Genomic DNA, 15,450 nt, shown 5'->3' on the forward strand with positions numbered 1-15,450 from the left:
GAGCATAAAAATTCAAAGTTGGAAAATTGCAAAATTTTCAAAATTTTTGCCAAATTTTCATTTTTTTCACAAATAAACACAAGTTATATGAATGAAATTTTACCACTAACATGAAGTACAATATGTCACGAGAAAACATTGTCAGAATCACCGGGATCCATTGAAGCGTTCCAGAGTTATTACCTCATAAAGGGACAGTGGTCAGAATTGTAAAAATTGGCCCGGGCATTAACATGCAAACCACCCTTGGGAGTAAAGGGGTTAATGACAGAAAAACCCACAATGGTCACAGAAATAATTTGAATCTGACAAACGTAATAATTTCTATGAAAATTAACATATGAAAGTCAGAAATTGCTTTTCAACCGTGCTTCCATAGAATTCTTAAAAAAAATAAAACTCATGAAATAGGCCTGGACAGAAATGATGGTACCCCTGAAAATATTGTGACAAAAGGGACATGTTAAATCAAGGTGTGTCCAGTTATTAACTTCACAGATGTCTACAATCTTGGAATCAATGAGTGGGCCTGTATATAGGGCTACAGATACTGTGCTGTTTGGTGACATGGTGTGTATCACACTCAACATGAACCAGAGGAAGAAAAGGAAAGAGTTGTCTCAGGAGATTAGAAAGAAAATTATAGACAAACATGTTAAAGGTAAAAGTTACAAGACCATCTGCAAGCAGCTTGATGTTCCTGTGACTACAGATGCACATGTATTATTCAGAAATTTAAGCTCCATGGGACTGTATCCAACCTCCCTGCACATGACTGCAGGAGAAAAATTGATGACAAATAAGAGACGGATAATATGAATGGTAACAAAAGAGCCCAGAAAAACTTCTAAACAGATCAAAGGTGAACTCAGCTTCAGATCGCACCATCTCTTGTTGTATGAGCAAAAGTGGACTTCATGGGAGATGACCAAAGAGGACACCATTGTTGAAAAAAAAAATCATAAAAAAGCCAGACTGGAATTTGCCAAACTACATGTTGACAAGCCACAAAGCTTCTGGGAGAATGTCCTATGGACAGATGAGACAAAAATTGAACTTTTTGGCAAGGCACATCAGCTCTATGTTCACAGATGGAAAAAGCCAGATTACTTACCGGTAATGCTCTTTTAATGAGTCCACGACAGCACCCACTGGAGGTATCGGATCCGCCCCATTTGCAACAGGAAACCCTACAGAAAGATAAAAGGGGGCGGTCCGCCTTTCCTCCTCAGTTTTGTATTTCAGAGTACCAGGAGGACCGCCAAGGGTTAGGCAATGTCTTTGTACTTCTAAATTTTACTTATTCATCTTTAGCAGAAACACTTTTACTATTGATATCTTAGCAGGGAGGGAAGTGAGCGGGTGCTGTCGTGGAGTCATTAATAGAGCATTACCGGTAAGTAATCTGGCTTTTTACCCTTTGCCACGACAGCACCCACTGGAGAGATTCTACATTATTTCTTGTGCGGTTTGGATGCCCTTTGTCTCCTCACACCCCATAGTGTTCCTCACGGATTTGACTAGGTTATCCACACTATCTAGGGGAAAACATGAACGTCCCTCAATGTCTGATGATGACGATGATGCGAGTGAGGAATCAGAGATTATCCCGTTCTTCCTCTGACTCTGAGCTGAGGATCATTTGTTTTTTGCTCCGTCTCTGAGGGAGTACTGGCACGGGTGATAGCCTGTATCTCCTCCCTAATTATGGCCTGAATGTCCTTTGATAACACTGCCGACCCTCGTCTAGTTTCTCTGGTGCATTGCTTACAGAGCTTTTTGGGGTAGGAGTCAGGGAGAGGCTGAGCGCATAAAGAGCATTCTTGATGTTTGGATTTCTTTTTTCTTCGCCTGGAAGAGGGGAGACATGGCGAAAGGAGAGAGGGGGGGAGGGGAAGTCAGCTTAATAGGCAGAGTATATATATTGCACACTCACCCAGTGAAGCCTTTATTACCGGATCAGATGGCTGAGACCCCGTCCTGGGTCTTGACTCTCCTACCTCGCTCCTGCGAGCGGTGTCTGTCCTGGTAGCGCGGTCCCTGGAGGAGCTGCCCTCCGAAGTCTCCTGCTGGAGCGTGTACTTCCCCTGGAGATGACATTGCTCCTTGCCGCTAACCTGCGGCGCTTGTTTTGGAAGTCGCTCCTCCTCCCCGGGTTCACTCGCACATGTGCAGTCGTGCTTCTCAGCCATCGTGCCCCGGAAGTTCACCCATTACTTCCGGGGCTTTGGAGCATCCGCGCCGGCCGGCTACCGCGCCACCGCCTTTGTGTGCGGCCTGCGCCTCTCCCCACGCTGCTGCTTTTTTTCCTTCGCTCCACTGGCGCACTTACCGCTCCTGCAGCGGCAGCCCCTGCGAGCTTGGTGCCACCTGGCGCGCTCCTAGGTGAGAACGGGCGGCCATTCCCGGACCCGGTCATCACCCCCCATCCATCAGACGAGGGGGGAGCCGTCTAACGGAATCTCCCCCGACGCTGCCTCTGGACCGCAGCCCCTGCCGTTCTCGTGGATACCGCACAGGCGGCGTGCATTTGGCCCAGTTATGTCTTCATGAAGGATATCCTGAGGTTCCCTGGGAACAGGAATCAAAAACTGAGGAGGAAAGGCGGACCGCCCCCTTTTATCTTTCTTTAGGGTTTCCTGTTCCAAATGGGGCGGATCCGATACCTCCAGTGGGTGCTGTCGTGGCGAAGGGTAAAAATGAAGCATATCACGAAAAGAACACTGTCCCTAATGTGAAACATGGAGGAGGTTCTGTTATGTTCTGGAGCTGCTTTGCTGCATCTGGCACAGGATGTCTAGAATCTGTGCAAGGTACAATGAAATCTCAAGATTATCAAGGGATGCTAGAGAGAAATGTGCTGCCCAGTGTCAGATAGCTTGGTATCAGTTGAAGGTTATGGGTCTTGCAACAGGAAAATGACCAAAAACACACAGCTAAAAACACCCAAGAATGGCTAAGAGGCAAACATTGGACTTTTCTGAAGTGGCCTTCTAGGAGCCCTGACCTAAATTCTATTGAGCATCTTTGGAAAGAGCTGAAACATGCTGTCTGGAAAAGGCAACCTTCAAACACGAGACAACTGGAGCAGTTTAGTCTTGAGAAGTGGGCCAAAATACCTGTTGAGAGGTGCAGAAGTCGGATTGACAGTTACAGGAATCGTTTGATTGCAGTGATTGCCTCAGAATATTAAGTTAAGGGTACCTGTTGTGAGTTCATTTTCTGGTCTACCAGTTGTGAGTTCTCCTTCCAGGCTCCCTCTGGTGGTAACATTAGGTAGTGAGGCTGATTTAATCAGTGGAGATCTGCCACCTGATAAGGAGGATGACGATTGGACCTCAGGAATCTCAGACTGGATTTAAGACAGCCGACGCCCTATTCTGGTGCTGGTGATTCCTTCTGGCTTGTCAGGTCTTGGTTCTCAGCTCTGTTCCAGTCAGCTCAAGCTATGTTTTTCTGCTAATGTTCACACTTTATTTTGTTGGTCTATTCAGTTTTTTGTGTGGTTAGCCAGCCCCGGCTGGGGCTGTGCTGAATTTCCACTCTTATTTATCTGTATTTGCCAATTTGCTTTTTGTCCCTTATTAGTTTGGCCTTTTTGCTCTGTCTCAGAATATTTCAGAGTGATGATATAGTGGGAGAAGTCTAGTGACTTCAGGGTTAATTTTGTTATCAGAAGTGTTGGACATTATTTTTGCAGGGTTTTTGGCAGATTGCAGAGTGTCTTTCCTTTCCTATCCTTTCTAGTTTGGGCCCCATCATTTGCTCAGCCTATTTTCTTGCCTGTTTGTGTTTTCATCTTGTTTCACCGTCAATACATGTATGGGGGCTGTCTTTCCTTTGGGGTCTGCTCTGGGGCAGTTAGTTTTCCCCTTTTCTTGCTTTAGGCCTTTTTAGTCCTCCGGCTGTGACAAAGCGTCTAGGTTCATCGTAGAAACGCTCCACGGCTGCTGCTAGTTGTGTGGATAGGATCAGGGATCTGCAATCTGCATAGTCATCAACCTCTCTGGTTTTCTGTGACTTAGCTTGTTTTGTTTTTTCCTCCTCGGTGACCCATTCATAACAGAATCACCAGCCATACTGCAGATTCTAGGGTACTCAAAAGCAGGAAAAAGTTGTTAAAAGAAAAAAAAAAAAAAGTGTCAGAATTTTTTTAATGTATTTTTTCCTTTTTTTTCTGGGGCCATAGGATTTTTTTTTCCTAATGGAGATTAAGCAATTGTCTGATCGTGTGGAGCAACTTGCTGCTGAAGTGCAGGGAATTTCCACCTACCTCATTCAGTCACATGCTGCTGAACCTAAGATCCCTACTCCTGATGTGTTTTCTGGGGATCGGTCTAAATTTCTGAATTTTAAGAATTGTAAATTATTTCTTGCCTTGAAGCCTAACTCATCGGCGAGCTCTGTGCAGCAGGTTAAAATTGTCATCTCCTTGCTGCGCGGCGATCCCCAGGATTGTGCTTTTTCTCTGACACCTGAAAATCCTATTCTGACTAATGTGGATGCATTTTTTCAAGAATTGGGGTTGTTGTATGATGAACCTAATGCTGTTGATCAAGCTGAGAGAACCATGTTGGCATTAAACCAGGGTCAGGATTCTGCAGAGTTATACTGTCAAAAATTCCGAAAGTGGGCGGTCCTTACTACATGGAATGATGGTGCATTGGCAGCTCTCTTTCGGAAGGGTTTATCAGAGACCGTAAAAGATGTTATGGTGGGATTTCCTGTTCCCTCTGGTCTGGATGATTCTGTCATTAGCCATTCAAGTGGATCGGCGTTTACGTGAACGTAAAACTACTCGGGAGGCGATGCCACCTTTTGAACAAACGTCTGAACCTATGCAATGTGATGGGGTTTTGTCTAGGGCACGTCAGGAGTTTAGAAGGCGTAATAAGCTGTGTTTTTTCTGTGGAGACGCCTCTCATACGATTTCTGTCTGCCCTAAACGAGAGAAACGTTTTGCACACACATTTGCTGTGGGCAGTGTACAAACTAAGTTCCTTTTGGCAATTACTCTGATCTGCTCCTTATCCACGTTTTCCACTAAGGCTTTTGTGGATTCAGGAGCAGCGTTGAATCTGATGGATTTGGACTTTGCTAAACGATGTGTTTTTTCCATGACTCCTCTGCAGCCGCCTATTCCTTTGAGGGGTATTGATGCTACTCCTTTGGCGGAGAATAAACCTGTTTTGGACCCAGGTGATAATGCGAGTTGCCCCAGACCACCAAGAAAATTGTTAATTTTTGGTGCTGCATAATACTATTGTTCTGGGTTTTCCCTGTTTGCAAACTCATAATCCAGTTTTGGATTGGAAATCTGGGACTGTGGTGAGTTGGGGTTGTCAGTGTGTTCTTAGGGACGCTCCTGTTTTTGCCACCTCACCTCAGTCTCATGATATTCCTGATTATCTGGCCGATTTTTCTGATGTATTTAGTGAGAGTAAGTCTGCGTCTTTGCCTCCTCATAGGAGTTATGACTGTGCAATTGAGTTGATGCCTGGGTGTAAATTTCCCAAGGGTCGGCTTTTCAACTTATCAGTACCCGAACATGATGCTATGTGATCCTATATTAAGGAGTCGTTGGAGAAGGGTCATATTAGACCTTCCTCGTCACCTTTAGGTGCTGTTTTTTTTTTGTGGCCAAGAAAGATGATTCATTAAGATCGTGTATCGATTATCGTTCCCTTAACAAGATGAGTTAAATATCAGTACCCGTTAGCTCTGATGTCTGATTTATTCTCCAGAGTTAAGAGTGCCTGCTGGTTTACTAAGCTTGACCTCAGGGGGGCGTATAATCTTATTCGCATCAAGCACAGGGATGAATGGAAGACGGCGTTTAATACTCCAGAGGGACATTTTGAGTACCTGGTGATGCCTTTTGGGTTCAATAATGCCCCTTCTGTCTTCTAGTCCCTTATGAATATTTGCCGTGACTTTGTGGATAAGTTTTTGATCATCTATCTGGATATTTTGATCTTTTCTAGTGATTGGGATTCTCATGTGGAACATGTCCGGACTGTGTTCCGGATTTTGAGGGAGAATTCCGTTTGTTAAGGGATCGAAATGCCTCTTTGGTGTACAGAGGATTTCATTTTTGGGATTTAGCTTGTCTCCGTCGACTATTGAAATGGACCCGGCCAAGGTACAGGCCATTTATGATTGGGTTCAGCCTACTTCTTTGAAGGCCCTCCAGAAGTTTTTGGGTTTTGCTAATTTCTATTGTAAATTTATAGGTAATTTTTTTCGGGGGGGGGGGGGGGTGTACTGTACAAGTAATGAAAAGTGCACCCTTTGCTGTCCTCCATAGCAAGAGCCACACGTTATAGACAGTCAATTATGGCTAATAGATCACGCTTATGGTTTCAGAATTTCCTTACAGGGTTCTTGAAGTTAGAGTTCCTTCACCAACCACTTTAAGGCCAGATAGCCATCCAAGGAACTGCTCATTAATGCATATTATTGTAGCTTCTATGCTTGTTGTTTTCGGAAGCGGGAAGCACGATGACTCAGTGGGTTGCCACTGTAGCTTTGCAAGGCTGGGGTTCTGGCAGGGAATCACACTACTGTTTTATACATGCAGGGACTTGGGGACTCCTGTCCTAATAAACACTAAGGGACAGACCACAGGAGATATACATTTATCACCTGTATAGTCGATATGTCCAAAATGGGTTTTCTTATAAGCAACATTTATGATATTAGGAATATACGCAAGCAATGAAATGATCATAATGTGTTTTGACATACAAGTTGGTCCATTCGACAGGAAAAAAAAGAAAATCGAAAGAATTTAAGAAAATCCTTCGTGGGTTAAGGTTGTAGAATACTAATCAATCAGGTTGTGCACACAGAAATATGAAGAAGGTCATATATCCACTAAACGCTGGCCGCATTCCAGGAGCGGAGGACAATACTCAGGCTGGCCATCGTCTGAGTGCCCAGATGTGAATCATTGTGACACCAGTTTAGCTTCAGCAACATATTAATAATGAATGCATACACAAAGCTCGCAGCCCGGCAGAAAAAATTACTGTTGTTTACAAAGATGGTACATTACGTAGCAGAAAGGGCAAGTGGGAATATGCCAGTCTGACAAGTGGATGACATTCTGTTTGCCTTCCCATGACTTTCACTGTGAGTCACTGTAAATCCACAGTAAGTAACAGTCCAGAAGAACTACCTACCGTACTAACTCAGCTTCATCTTTCAAGCACGGCGAATTAGCACAATGCCTGGCTCTAATCTTCACAGTTACAATTGTTTTTTGCTGTAGTACAAATCTGGTCTTAGATGGGTAATTCTTAAGTTGCGCTTTTTTTTTCTAGGAACAGTTATTTTATAAGAAAGGTAATTTCCTAAATGCAACCTACTGATGACTAGTGAACTGCTGGTCTCGCTGCTGCACGCAAGAGAAGCGTCAGATGGCCACAAATTTATATAAATGAGCGTTCATGCAATGCTGAAAACCAAGGTATACACTCAAGATTTAGGGGTAATTCACACATAGCGAGATCGTTAGCGAGATCGCTGAAACTTCACAAGTTTTGTGACACAACAGCGATCTCGCTACGTGTGACACATAGCGGCGGCCGGCCCCCCGCTTGGATATCGCTGATCGTGCTCGAATGTTCCAGGCGATTTTTTTGATCGTCGGCGTCCTGCTGGCCAGCATGCATCGCTGGTTGACGCCGACGAGCGACCTCGTTGGCGACTCAGAACTCAGGGAAGCAGGCGGGAGTTGTCAGAATAGCTGCTGTGTGACAAGGTCGCAATGACCGCCGAGGCCGTTATACGGATTGCCGTATCGTTGCTGAGTCGTTAAGTAGATCTGTCTGTTTGGCAGCTTACTAGCGATCATGTAGTGACGTACCAGCGATCCTTACCAGGTCGTAATGGAACTCTTACACTATAAGGACTGTGCGCGCAACTAAATATATTTACAGTTTGTTATACTGTTTTATTAAAAATGACAGTGCATTTAATCTCTGTTCAAACTAGCAGTATGGGCACCAATTTTGCAGGAACCATGATGGGCATTGATGCAGATAATGAATCTTGTGGGATGCCAGTGTCTTTTGATGGGTAGAATAGCCCAGCATTCTTCACTATTCTGGCCCAATGGGAATCTGTTGGGAGCAATGGCTGTGCTTAGAGGAAGACCTAGCAGGCAATATTTCCCTAGGAATATTGAAGTCGTTGACCACTACTTGGACAATCAATTCTGAATCCCCCCCAGTAAAATAATAATGCCTATACTCACCGCCCGTGTTCCAGTGGTGTCAGCAATGTCTTTCCCACGTGAAATTACTATGGCAAGAGATCCTTGCGGCCAATCAGAAGTGGCTTCACTCTAGTCTCCTTTGGACGTAATTGACAGCAGCTCTCACTTACTCCATATGTCTTGATTTGTGCAGAGAGGATAGTGAAGCCAGCATTGATTGGCTACAGGGATCTTGTAACAATGTCACATGAGCCCCTAGAGAGCCAGTGCCGACATTGCTGGACCAGCGCCGGCGGTGAGTATAGGCTTTATTTTACTGGACAAAAACAATGGAATGCAGTAGGGGTTGTCTGAGAAGTGGACTACACCTTTAATATTGTCCCTCATCCTTGCCCTTATATTGTAATTATATTCTCCTATCTGGCCCCCAGTGGACAACCACTCTAATAAGAAAGAAATGCTCTTCACAAAACATCCTTGATTGACATTCTGCAAATAATGGCATCCAATATAGAACCAATTTTCTCCTCTTCTGTTGAAATTTTATACACCTAGAAATGAAAACAAAAAAAAGATAATAAAAATCAGCAAAAAAATAACAAATATGTTTGAAAACAATAAAAGGGAACTACAGCAGTGATTGTGATAAACATAAGGGGTCTCAGAGGTCAGACCCTACCTAGGATGGGTTAGCAATGTTACAATGTACACCAAAAAAAGGGGAGGTTGTCATCAGATTTCATTGGTTCATTATAAAAAAAAAAAAAAGACATGAAACAAATAATTTGTCCATTAATTATTGATTACAGTTTTATATATCTAGATGCTTTTTACAAGGGTAAAACAAACTGGACACATGATAAAATGCCAAAGTGCCATTTAGATCCATTTTATATACAGAATTAGCAGCAATATCAAATGGGAATGGATAAATATAATAAAAAAAAGAACTCCATATGTGTGCAGAGAGATTTATATATAGGTATGCCTGCTTTCTGATAACTAATGGCGGTAACTACAGGCAAGGAGAACTTGCTTTAATCTGCGATAAGGGACAGGAAACAGTAAAACAATCAGAAAGTAACGATTAGGATAGATAATGGCTCCAGATCCCAACAAGCAGTCCATTAAGGAAACCTAAAAGAAAACACAGAATGACAAATGTGCAGAAATACCCTGCAGTAACAAATATGACAGTAGTCAGCAAGTGCTGGTAAAAAGATGGCAACAAATACAGGGTATTTAGTCGATACGTTTTTTTGCAAAAAAAATGTATACAAAGCTACTCCACCTCGTCAAGGTAACCCTTAATGGAGCAGTCCCTATCTAATGTATTTAAAACCTGAACATATGAACAGTGTCTAAATGAACAGGATTCAGACAGGTGCTTCCTAGTATGGGCATGTGGTGTAAGACCGCTCTTTATGTGCATGTCACACAAGAGAGGGGTGGGGTCTCTCAAACCATGCAAAAGCAAGGGAAAAAAAGGGATTAAAAACACATGTGACATGCACAAATGTGAACAAGTCGGTCAGACAGTGTTCACACCACCATTAAGGAAATCTAGCTGGATTGATCTGATGGCTCGGGTACCTTTTTCACTTTTGTGAAGTCTGTCAGCTTGGACAGATCTGTTAGAGGAACTTGCTGGCCTTCAACGGGAGAGATTAATTCGTGAGAATTCAAAGCTCCAGTTCCATCGTCAGTCAAAACAACAAGAACTCCAGAATCACTGTCTGACAGGCCAAACTTTCTAAAAGCTTCCGAGATCTAAACAGAAAAGACATTTATTTTGTTACAGCTCTTTTTTTTAGACATATCTTTTTTATACGATTCATTTCCTCTAGTAGAGTAAAAAGCATACGACATGTACTGCAGTGCCCTGAAAACACAGTGTTTTTATAGTGGTCCGTAATGTTCTGTCACACATCCCCCTAACATTTACAGGAAGAGGGCTTCCGCCTTCAGTGAAGTTCCAAACCACTATTTAAGGCCGCATTAACACGTCCGGGAGGAAAACAGTACTGGTGAGATCCAAACCCATGTGCTGTCAGTGTGACACATATGGAATAAAATGCAGCATAGAAATTAAAGAGTGATATGTATTAAAGATGTTCAAAGATAGAGATAAATAGCGATGAGAAACAGAGGATAGACTGAAATGTCAGTGTGATAATCAGTGCTTTGCGTGTGTAGTTTTCTGTAACTGTATTTATTAAATAAGTAAATTAAAAAAATGGCATGAGGTCCGCCTTATTTTTATTAACCACCTTAAAGAAAACAGACAGCTGGTGTTATTATTCTGGGAAGGAAACAATGTTCATTAAGGTTCAAAGCCTATTGATAACAGCTCACAGCTGCCTGCGAAGCCTTTTAATAACCAGCAAAGTCTAAGTAGACAGCTGTGGGCTGATATTAATAGGCTGGGCAGGAGCCATGGAAATTGGCCCCCTCCCAGACTAATAACACCAGCCCTCAGCCGTCCCAGAAATGGCGCGGCTGAGCTTAGCCTCAGCTCTTCCCACTTGCCTATGACGAACTTTCTCACCCTGTGAGCGGTGACGTCAGGTCACATGCTGGCTCACACAAAGTTACCGTGAGAACCTCTGAGTGTGAAATGCATTAACTTTAATTACGTCACTTTTCGTCACTGCAGCTGAGTTCTCATGTCTTATTGTGTTCCAGTGGCCGTGCTGAGCGGTCACATTACTGATCATGGTGGGATGGATTTACGGCGGATCACTTTGGATTATTATTTTTGGTAATAAATGGGTGTAAGAGGGTCGAGAAGTGCTTTTTACAATTAAAGGACTTTTCTGTAACAACCTTGCTGGCATCGCTGCATGGCCACCCATGCCCCACTCACCAACTTGCTCCCTGCTTCTGGCCATGCTGTGATTTCTGTCTGCTGCCAGCTCCATGCTTCCTGGCTGTGTGTGTATGGGGGGGCCGCGCCGGAACTCTCTGGTTCTTGTGGTGTCAAGGTGCACCTGTCTAGTCTGTCCCTGACCAATTACCAGGAGCCCTCTAGTATTTGGGGCAGCTCCATCCTCTGGAACCTTGCCTGTGCAATGTGTTAACTCAGTATCTTGCTACTGAGCCTGCCAGGTCCTCTTCTGTGTATCTCCTTCTCTGGAGGTGTTTCTCCTAGCCTTGCTTGGTATCTATGTATACTCTGTCCCAGTGTCTTTGGCCCTGTACCTTGTCTCGTACAGTTACCCTGTCTGAACTCTGTCCTACCTTTGTCTCTCTGTCTCCTTGTTTGTGGCTTCTTTTCTTGCTGTGTCTTTCCTTGTGTCCCCCCTGTCTGTAATCTTGCAAGCTCTGCCTGGTTTGTACCCTGGCAGCTCTGCCTGCTCTGTACCCTGGCGGCTCTACCTGTACTCCGCATCCTTGTGGCCCTCCTCCTGTGTGAACAGGTCTAAACCTGTTCCGTCATACTCCACTCCTTCCTATCAGTACCCGTACCTCCTATGTGAACAGATCTAAACCTGTCCCGTCATACTCCACTCATTCCTAACAGTACCCCCTGTACCTGCACCTCCTGTGTGAACAGGTCCAAACCCGTCCCATCATACTCCACTCCCTCCTATCAGTACCCGTACCTACACCTCCTGTGTGAACAGGCCCAATCCTGTTCCGTCATACTCCACTCCCTCCTGTCTGTTCCAGTACCAGCACCCGCTGTGTGAACAGGTCTCCACCTGTTCTCTCATACACCCCACCTGCCTGCCCGGTGTCTCAGCCGTATCTGCTTGCCCTGTGTCTCAGCCGTACCCGCTTGCCCTGTGTCTCAGCCGTGCCTACTTGCCCTGTGTCTCAAGCCGTGCCCGCCTGCCAGTCTTAAGCCATGCCCGCCTGCCAGTATCTCAAGCCGTGCCTGCTTGCCCTGCATCTCAAGCCGTGCCTGTCTGGGTACCAGCCGTGCCTACCTGTCAGTTGCACCTGTCCAAGTGCCTTGTTCCTGAGTGGGATCAGTGACCACGGCCAGACACCACCCTGGAGTGGCACCTGGCAGCTATCTGCCGCACAAGCCTGACCTCACCATCAGAAGCTCCAGCGAAGACCGAGGTAGCTGTCGTAGTCACACCCCTTCCAGGGTAGTCTGGTTTGTGGCACAGTGGGGCCACAACCCCCCGGCTTGCGCCAACCTGCCAAGGTGCAAGAGTGACACTGTGTGTGTGTGTGTGTATTACTTTTCACTATGCGGTTAGTAATGTGGGAGACTAACAGACACCTCACTATTACTAAAGCCTGGGCTTGATGTCAGTGGACATTCCATAGCTGACCCATCAACCCCAAAACCATTACCCTGCTTGCCAACGCACCAGGGCAAGTAGGAAGAGCCAAAGCTAAGAGCCAGAATTGGCGCATCTAATAGGTACACCATTTCTGCCATGGCTGAGGCCTAGTGTTATTAGCCTGCAGCTGTCTGTTTAGAATTGCTAAAAATAGAACACCACGTCATTTTTTTCGTGTCCTCCTTTTAACCCCTTCATGACCCAGCCTATTTTGACCTTAAAGGGGTTGTCTGGGCTTTTCACATAATCTCAGTGCATATCTGGGCTGCAGAATGCTGACAATAAGTAATTTACCTTCTGTGGCCAGTTTGCAGGGTTTGCTAGATATCATCTCATGCTAGTAAAAAAAATGTCCAGGGGGGGGGGGGTGTTCTGGCATTGAAATGAGAACTGGTCGTTTCCTCCTCAATAGTGTCACATTCCATAGATCACTGTTCAGCGTGTGTCTGGGGGAGGAGCAGCTGCCCTCTGCACTGAGGCTGCTAGAGGGGGAGGATTTGTTACTGTGTGAGGAGGGATAGGCTTGTTCATGTGGTCGGGGAGGGCCTGTTGCTATGGAGGGTGGGGTTGTTGCTATAGAGGGCATGTTTTTAGTAGAGTAGGAGGAAACAACCAGTTCTCATTTCAATGCAAGAACACACCCCCCCGGACGTTTTTCTTACAAGCAAGAGATGATATCTAGCAAACCCTGCAAACTAGCCACAGAAGGTAAATTACTTATTATCAGAATTCTGCAGCCCAGATATGCACTGAGATTATGTGACGGTTTCAGCATCGGCCATGGCTGGATTGTAATATTTCACCAAATTTCACTGGTGAAATAATGAAATTTGGTGAAATATTACAATAGCTCTGATTGGCAGTTTCACTTTTAACAGCCAATCAGAGCGATCGTAGGCACGTGGGGGCTACGCCACACCCCCTGGGGTTAACTATGAAGGGTCCTCTGTGTGCGGGTCGGGTGACCTTTCAGTGACCCCGGTCACCCGACCCGCAGGGGGGCAATCAATTCATGACGCCACATAGGCGTCATGGGTCGTATTGGCACGACTTTTCATGACACTTATGTGGCATCAAAGGTCGGAAAGGGGTTAAATAACCAGTAAAGACTACGCAGACACCTGTGAGGAAGGGGACTCCGCTCACTGCCGGGACACATTTTATACAAAGCCCAGGGCCCTCAGCCTTGGACCGCCGGGACACAAACTCCTCCCAGCACGGTGCCCGCAGCATCGCCCCACTCCTGTGGCAGTGACCCTGCATCCTGTGACCCCATTCCATAGCAGCTGCCCCCCCCCCCCCCAGTTAAGCTACTGTAAAATGGGACTACACGATGCACCAATTTATTTTAAAACATTTTTTCCTATTTTCCTCTCCAAGATTTGGAGTGTTTTTTAAGGTCTGGTGCATCTTATAATCAACAAAATACGGTAATATATACACTACTTCCAAGTCTGAGAAAGCCAGGTGATAACCCTTATGAAAGCTGCATTTACAGGAATAATAATTGTCAGCAAGCTTTTACAGAAACCAAACTAGGAAAAGGGCAACAATCAAAGACCATAAATCACATTTATATTTACTCTTGTTTTGGATTAGAAAAGCATTTGTGAACCGTCAGTAAAATAATTTCATAACTATCTTTGTACCAAAATGGAAATCCACATAATAGAATATGTTTGCAGTACACATAAAAAATATAGTATACAGTCATGGCCAAAAGTTTCGAGAATGACACAAATATTATATTTTCACATGATCTGCTGGCCTCTGGTTTTTATGTGTGTTTGTCAGATGTTTTTATCACATACAGAAATATAATTGCAATCATATTATGAGTAGCAAAAGGTTATATTGACAGTTAGAATGAGTTAATGCAGCAAGTCAGTATTTGCAGTGTTGACCCTTCTTCTTCAGGACCTCAGCAATTCTCCCTGGCATGCTCTCAATCAACTTCTGGATCAAATCCTGACTGATAGCAGTCCATTCTTGCAAAATCAATGCTTTTATTTTGTCTGAATTTGAAGGTTTTTGTTTGTCCACCTGTCTCTTGATGATTGACCACAAGTTCTCAATGGGATTAAGATCTGGGGAGTTTCCAGGCCATGGTCCCAAAATCTCTATGTTTTGTTCCCTGAGCCATTTAGCTATCACCTTTGCTTTATAGCAAGGTGCTCCATCATGTTGAAAAAGGCATTGCTGATCGCCAAACTGCTCTTGGACGGTTGGGAGAAGTTGCTCTTGGAGGACATTCTGGTACCATTCTTTATTCATGGCTGTGTTTTTAGGCAAGACTGAGAGAGAGCCCATTCCCTTGGCTGAGAAGCAACCCCACACATGAATGGTTTCAGGATGCTTGACAGTTGGCATGAGACAAGACTGGTGGTAGTGCTCACCTGGTCTTCTCCGAATAAGCCGTTTTCCAGATGTCCCAAACAATCGAAAAGGGGATTCATCAGAGAAAATGACTTTACCCCAGTCCTCAGCAGTCCACTCCCTGTACCTCTTGCAGAATATCAGTCTGTCCATGATGTTTTTTCTGGAGAGAAGTGGCTTCTTTGCTGCCCTCCTTGAGACCAGGCCTTGCTCCAAGAGTCTCCGCCTCACAGTGCGTGCAGATGCACTCACACCCGCCTGCTGCCATTCCTGAGCAAGCTCTGCACTGCTGGTAGCCCGATCCCGCAGCTGAAACACTTTTAAGAGACGGTCCTGGTGCTTGCTGGTCTTTCTTGGGTGCCCTGGAGCCTTTTTGGCAACAAGGGAACCTCTCTCCTTGAAGTTCTTGATGATGCGATAGATTGTTGACTGAGGTGCAATCTTTCTAGCTGCGATACTCCTCCCTGTTAGGCCATTGTTGTGCAGTGCAATGATGACTGCACGTGTTTCTTTAGAGATAACCATGGTTAACAGAAGAGAAACAATGATGCC

At 44.9% G+C, this 15,450-nt stretch overlaps 1 protein-coding gene across 1 annotated transcript in view; it reads right to left on the reverse strand.

The window, feature by feature from the left end:
• Window positions 1–7,936: 7,936 nt before the first annotated feature.
• The window catches only part of TPRKB (TP53RK binding protein), a 29,304-nt gene continuing 21,790 nt past the window's right edge, over window positions 7,937–15,450 (reverse strand). The window contains exons 3-4 of the mRNA XM_073573516.1: window positions 9,815–9,991; window positions 7,937–8,772 (exon numbers count right to left, since the gene is read on the reverse strand). Coding sequence (XP_073429617.1) covers window positions 8,686–8,772; window positions 9,815–9,991 — 264 coding nt within the window. The 3' untranslated portion in view covers window positions 7,937–8,685. The remainder of the gene's footprint in view (window positions 8,773–9,814; window positions 9,992–15,450) is intronic.

The sequence above is a fragment of the Dendrobates tinctorius genome, unplaced genomic scaffold, assembly GCF_039654945.1.
Source record: "Dendrobates tinctorius isolate UK_male_01 unplaced genomic scaffold, ASM3965494v1 ptg000035l, whole genome shotgun sequence".
Classification (NCBI taxonomy): Eukaryota; Metazoa; Chordata; class Amphibia; order Anura; family Dendrobatidae; genus Dendrobates; species Dendrobates tinctorius.